The 7,500-nt window shown below is 34.9% G+C and overlaps 1 protein-coding gene across 5 annotated transcripts in view; it reads right to left on the minus strand.

The window, feature by feature from the left end:
* LOC124948717 (carbonic anhydrase-related protein 10-like) overlaps positions 1-7,500 on the minus strand; it is a 190,722-nt gene that overhangs the window by 12,855 nt on the left and 170,367 nt on the right. For all 5 annotated transcript variants that reach the window (XM_047492743.1, XM_047492742.1, XM_047492741.1 and 2 more), the window contains one exon: positions 5,966-6,032. In XM_047492743.1, coding sequence (XP_047348699.1) covers positions 5,966-6,032 — 67 coding nt within the window. The remainder of the gene's footprint in view (positions 1-5,965; positions 6,033-7,500) is intronic.

Here is a 7,500-nt window from a genome sequence, read left to right on the forward strand (position 1 = left end):
ATATATATATATATATATATATATATATAAATCGATTTCTTTCTTCTTCTTTTTTTTCCTTGAAAAGAGAAAAAAAAATACATCACATATTCGTAAAGACGAAAATTTGCAATCTCGTAAATAATTAAACATTAAATATTTCTTATTTTCTTTTTTTTTTTTGTTTGTTTTTTTTTTTTTTTTTTAATCCTTCCTTCCTTTCTTCACATGGAACAAATAACTCGGTAAAAAAAAGAAAAAGAAAAAGAAAAAGAAAAGAAAAGGAAAGAAAAGGAAAAAGAAAGGAAGAAAAAAAAATGGTAAAAACCATTTAGGGCCGTACTTGCGCTTATTTTGCCGCGTTTCAAGTGTGTTGTATATAAAGCAGCAACACGGGGCGCCTACTTGAGAGAAATTATAGGCCGCGCCTGCAGCCTTGATATGCGGCTTGCCGACACTCCTTCGAGTAGTAGATTGGGTTGGTAGGTAGGTTGGTAGGTAGGTAAGTAGGTGGGTAGGTAGGTAGGTGGGTAGGTAGGTAGGTAGGTAGGTAGGTAGGTAGGTTGGTAGGTACTTGTGCGAAAGGAGAATCCCTTACGAAACCCTTACGTACCTTCGTGGAAAATTTCACTACGTTGCTACGGACAAAAACTTATTGTACCTGTCTGCTTTGATAAAATTGTGGCTTGTTTATTTTTTTTCTTCTTTTTTCCTTTTTTTTCCTTTCTGTCTCCTTTAAACGCGCGCGCACGCGCACATACCCACTCTGTCCTAAAATATAAGCATGAGCGTGTTTCCAGGACCCGTATCCATAACATTTCTTTTTTCCGAACAGAAAGGTTTTGATGGATGAAAAGGGGGAACGCAAATGGATTGCTTTGGAAATTTGGGTAAAGGAGGGTAAGAATAAAATTAAGAAATATCCTTTCAATGTTTCATAGATCGTTCGAATCGATTTTTTTCATCCTTTAATATTGTTAATCGAAAAAATTGTGATATTAAACGTAATGACATGGACGAAGATAGAAAAATAAGAATGAATAACCAACGTGTGTACATATGATAAAGTATATACCTATAACGTTTTATCATAAGATAAGAGAAAGGAACAAATATAAATGATTAATTAAGTTATTAGAGATAGAGAGCGGGAGAGAGAGAGAGAGAGAGAGAGAGAATCAAATTTTTGTTAGCGTGTCTAGATGAAAAAAAAAAGAGAAGAGAAAAAAAATGTATTAATTCGTACAAGGCGTATCGAACCAAAAAAAAAAAAAAGAAATAAAAAATAAAAAAATGAGGAAAAAAGTTCGTTGACATTTGTAGATATTAATACATACGTAGGTACATACATACATACATATATACACATCCATAGATAGATATTCTCGTATATGCGAAATAGAGACGCGTGAGTATGAAATTGGCCTATTCGTGTGTTAGTGCCAACCTGCCGGGCAGAAACTGCTCCCGATCTGTCTACCACGGAATTTCAGGCATCTCCTCCCCGTCAGTGCTTGCTAGCACAATCATAATGCTCGAAAGCATGCTCGTTGCATTCAACTGTACTTGACAGCTCCTCTGTTCTTTACGTAGTAAGCAACCACCCGCCCCATCCACGAGGAGATTCCGCATCGTAATAATTAATTACAAATATAGGCTTTTCGTTGGAATTCTAAATAATTTGTAACATCCTTTTCCCATGTTAAAGGCCAACCTCAGAAGAGAAAAGAGATTTCTCGTAGTAGATCTCTTCTATGCGACACGTTTCTTTGTGAGAATATGATTTTACAAAAATATGTATGTATATCTGTATGTGTATAATATGTTGGATTACGAAAAATAGGAAAATAGACGACAACGATGACGACGACGACGACAACGACGAGGACGAATCGTCGCTCGTTAAAACGCGTTAAGTGGATAAACAAAAAGATTTGACGATAGCGTATGCTCAAAATAATAGGGATATTTGTATACATATCCCTATGTTCATATCTCTCTCTCTCTATATATATATTATATATTATATATAATATATATAATATATATATATATATATATATATATATATATATACACACACATACACATATATAGAACATATATAGAACATTCCCATTTTATTGTGACTTTCGAACGAGTACGGATAAACCTTCCAGAGCGTGTGCACGTTGAAAATAAAAGAACGAACAGATTTTGCATCGTACAGGAACGCGCGCGTATCTACCAAAATCCCGTGCGATCGTTCGTGTGAAAACCGAAGCCGAGCTCGTAAATTCATTGGGGACTCATTTGGAGTCAATGAATCCAACGATACTATACCGAGATAATGCGAGCATCCCGTTCGAATATACTCCGAATAAATTCTAATATCGCGTTTGTCTGTTTCAGTAATAACCCGCCCAATCGTTGCCACCAATCCCCCCTAACAATTCTCTTTCCCTCGTCTGCAATCGTCAAGATTCGTCGGAATTCACTCGACCAATGAAATTTATCCAATAGGCAACTAAGTATTTACTTAGTTATATATTATATAATACGAGAATAAGTAAAAAAGATGTTCTTAAATTAACACGAATTAATGTTAAGTTAGTCAACTAGACGTAATTCGTCCTTCTCGTTTCGGACGATGAAACTCTCTCTCTCTCTCTCTCTCTCTCTCTCTTTTCTCTGATAAATATTAGCAGAGAACATTTGAAGTCTCAAATGGATTCAAATCTTGACGAAGGATATCTCGTAAACGAAAGTTCGTTTATATATGCAAAGAAGACATTTAACTAGTTTTCTTACTTTTTTTTTATTCACGAATTTACCGGATACAAACGCACACGCACGTATAACGTACACACACACACATACATACACAGAGAGAGAGAGAGAGAGAGAGAGAGAGAGACTATTATGTGCACGCGGATATATACACAGTAGACTATCTACTTGTTATGAGAAAAGATTTTTTAATCGTTTTGGAGATAAGTCTTCGTGAAATTCATCGATAGATATCTTCTCTCTCTCTCTCTCTCTCTCTCTCTCTCTCTCTCTGTTCCCTCATGCAAACATTCGTACTTTTCGCTATGCTTAGAGCTATAATTCCAGTGCATATCTAGTTGCCAGTCGAGGCGATATACGTACTACAATAGAATACTTAGATTCCTGCCGTTTCCCCGGGTCCTCCCGTCCGCCTACCACCCTCACTCTCAACCAACCCCCTCACCTCCATCCCACTACCTACCTCCTTCATCCTACCCCTTTCACCCAACTGTTTTCCATTGTCTTATGAGTTATGTGGCCCGGTCTAGGTGTCAACATGGTATTGATTACAATGCACCCATACATATTCCACCATCTTGCCGTGGGATTTATGCACACATGGACTTCTAAACGTACGACAACGTATGATCGTATCTCATCCATCTATGTATATAATAAATCGAAATATCGACCGATCGAGGGTTCCTTCCTTTCGTCATTAAAAAGACAGATATATATATAGAGAGAGAAAGAGAGAGAGAAAGAGAGAAGTTGTACAGTTTTCAGGTCAACTCGTTCTACCTGGACAATTTCTTGTTTCTCTTTTATTTTTCTCTTACATCGTCATCGTCATCATCATAATAATCTTCTTCGTTGTCAAAAAAACTCGATCATTAAGTGAATTTCTTTTTTATAATATATAATTTGCACAGGTCTTCGTTTTACGCTCTAAAAAAAGAAAAGGAGAGAAGGGAGAAGTAGGAGGAGGAATAAAAAAAGAAAAGAAAAAAAGAAAAGAAAAAAAGAAAAGAAAAAAAGAAAAGAAAGAAAAAGACACGAGGCATCGAAAGGAACAGGCGTCGTGGACACGCGGCTATCTCGAGAACGAAGACAAAAGGAAGCTCGGTAAAGAGAAGTCGGAGGGTGTTATCGAGTCACGTGACAAGATAGACTCGCCTCTTGCACATAAAAGCGCGCACGCGCTGGCACGGATATTCGTCGTGGCGAAGTGACTCGTTACCTTAAGAGAGTCATTTTCCTCCCTTCTTCATCTCTCTCTCTCTCTCTCTCTCTCTCCCCCCCTCCTTCTCTCTCTTTATCGTCCTCACTTTTTCCTCTTTCCTCTTTGCCTCTTGTCTTCTCTCCATCTCTCGCGCCTCGACTTTTCACCCTCTCGACTATGTCGCGGAAAACAGAGAAAGATAGGACCCTCTTTATATATATATATATATATATTTCTTTCTCTCTCTCTCTCTCTTTCTCTGATATTTTTCTTTTTTTCAGGCAACATTTTATTTATTATCCAAAGTTATCCCGCCTAAGGGCTCATCCAGCATCGCTTCAAGTTCTTTTCCAGACGTTATCTGGTGCGTGAAGCGCGTATTCATCCTGACGCTGCTGTTCACCTACACTTTTCGCTATCCAATCCCAAGGAACGAGCAAGAGAGAGAGGGACGGTATACTGTAACGATGGCATACCTTCCACCAGTCTACTTTGCACTACTATCCGCTAGGACGATTCTCGGCTATGCCGGCTACTAATTGCGAACTTACTTTTCACCTTCCACAATTCCACTACATCCAAGGAACCAACCGACACGCCTCGCTCTCTGAAACAAGTGCTTTTCAATTCGAATGTTCCTCGTGAAAATTATAGGTTATATAAGTAAGCACACAAGTATACTTTATCAAGTACGATTATCCATCCCGTTGTATTTACCTTTGATAACTTGTATCATTGTCTGGTCTATCATTGATAATAAGATAATAAGATAGATTAAAATGCGCGTTAATTTATTCTAAAGTAATTGTACTTTTAATTTTTTTTTTTCTTTTTTTTTTGTTTTTTCTAATCTAGGGATTAACGTTATTATTCGTGTACGATTTTATACATTCTGTCATATTTTCTTTTTATAGTTTGAATTATGGTCTGTTCTATATTTGATAATATAATAAGTTAAAATACGCGTTAATTTATTTGAAAGAAACTAATATTATTATTACAATTTATCTTTGATATTAGACATTTTACTGTCATAACTATATATACATATAATATATAACTCAATGTCGATATTATATAACCTATATAGGATCTCTGATTATATTAATTCTCGTAGATGGATACATAGATAGATGTAACCATAGTCATATGGAAATGTCACGCTTGATGTCGTTGTCAAATGTTAAATGTTATAAATAGGAAGATGGGTAATTTGTCTCATTGAATGAGTTCAGACACAATCGATAGGGAATAGAGTAGAAAATAGATTAAATGTGAATATAAAAATAAAATATCGAAAAGATAAATCGTTAAAAATAAATCATTATCATCGCGAATTATAGAAATGATCAAAGTTCATTTCGAAAAAGAACAAACGAGTATATTATTTACGTTTATTGAATTTTATTACGATATCGGAGCTTCGAATTAATCGATAATTGTTATAATTGCGATAGATTTAGAGACTTTTTTGTTCTTTTCTTCTCTTCTCTTCTCTTTTCTTTTTTTTTTTTTTTCGTGATCCTCAAGTGTTCCATGAGTTTGAAAGCTCTCTCTATCTCTCTCTCTCTCTCTCTCTCTCTCTCTCTCCCTTGTCTCTATCAAGGGAGTACAGAAGTCGATAGGTTTTTTTTTCGAGGGCATCAAGGATATTCAAGGAAAAGGTCTTTTCTGAGTCGAACTTTCGCGTTGTTCTCCTTTGTGCATTTCTCATCTCGCTTTACGATTTAGTGCTGAATAAATTTCCCGTATAAAGTACCCCTTAAATAAAATGACTGACGGAATCTACTTTAATCGAATCCGATTAAATTTTATTTCATTTAACATCGTTAATTATAATGACGATTATTTTATAAGAAGAAAGTTTCAAGGATTGTTTATAAATGATCCTTGAAAATTATTATAGAACGAAAGTAATTTTTATGGATATATATATATATATATATATATATATATATATATATATATATATATAATTCAATTTAAATACAGTTCATGAATTTTTCTACGTACCTCTGTGAAGAACCTTGCTAAATACGCTCGTGATAATACGTAGTTCCGGATTTAAGGTTTCACCGAGCTGCAACAGAAAACAAGTTACCACGTATTATTTTTATTTTCAGTGTTTTACGTTGTTGTTATTGTTGTTTGTTGTTGTTGTTGTTGTTGTTGTTGTTGTTGTTGTTCTTGTTGTTGTTGTTATTGTTGTTCTTGTTACTGAGATAGATAACTTGAAGAAAATGGTGTATAAAGAGGTAAACAGGTAACGCCGGAAGATCGTTTGGAAAGTTTCATCCTGGGATACCATTAAAGAGTATACGTAATAGCTATCGAAAACAAACCTCAAGTTGGGAAGTGACGATAAATAAGAAGATTTATATCTTTTTACGAATTGTACGGTGTTAAAAAAAAAAAAAAAAAAAAAAAAGATACGTATATATAAATATACAACTGAACTTTGTTCGTTGGATCCTTCGAACGAAGTTTCTTTTTTATATCATACCTCGTTGATTACGAGGATGGATCCATTTCAAGTATTACACCAAGTGACAATGTTCTTCTTATACTTGGAACATTATAACATTGGATACCTTGTTTTACGAAAGAAAAAAGAAAAAGAAAAAGAAAGACAAAAAAAAAAAAGAAACGAAAAAAAGAGAGAGAAGAAGAGTGAAAAATGTTCGAAAACAAAATTTCGATCATCGGACACGATTAACGGATGTTAAGGAACAACTATTGGTAACAATCGAGAGAGCCTCGGTGGTTGGTCCGATCCATTGGAAATAGTTTTACCCTTCGATTCTGTTAAATCGTCAAACTATTCGAAACAATTGGAATCGGCACGAATCCGTTGAAACTATTTTATATCCACGTTAAATGTACGTAAGTAACTACGTACAAACGATAATGCGAATGATTTAACGTCGAGAAACTTTGAAAAAAGAAAAAAAAAAAGAAAGAAAGAAAGAAAGAAAAAAAAAGAGGAAAACAAAACTCAAAAAAAAAAAAAAGAAAAAAAGAAAAAACTACGAGTTCTCCTTTTTTTTTTCTTCTTTTTTTTTTTTTTTTTTTTAATTTAATTCAATTTAATTTAATTCTTTTTACTTTTTCTTCATTTGAAAAGAAAACAAAAATGAGAAAAAGAAGGAAAGAAAGAAGAAGAACGTATCGTTAGTTTGATGAAAAGCTAAGCGATGATCTTGAAAGGGAGAGGAGAGTTTATATTTTTTCATCCTTTTTTTCTTTCACTCTCTCTCTCTCTCTCTCTCTCTCTCTTCTTTTTTTCTTTGTTTATAAGCTAGTCGTCGTAGGTTTTGCGCTTACGAGTTGGGCGTTGAAATTCCGTCGGCGTTCAACGCGTGCCAGGCTGCACGTTCGTCGTAATATAGTCGTTTATCTTTTTGGAAAATTTACAGAAAGAGAGAGAACTAGGAGAAGAAGAAGAAGAAGAAGAAGAAGAGGGACCTGTAGGATGAAGGAGGAGTAAAGAAGAGTAGGAATAGCATCGTGCAGGCAACTGTCGTCGTCTCTCGGCACAACTGCAAAGT

Source organism: Vespa velutina, chromosome 4 (genome assembly GCF_912470025.1).
Source record: "Vespa velutina chromosome 4, iVesVel2.1, whole genome shotgun sequence".
NCBI classification, from domain to species: Eukaryota; Metazoa; Arthropoda; class Insecta; order Hymenoptera; family Vespidae; genus Vespa; species Vespa velutina.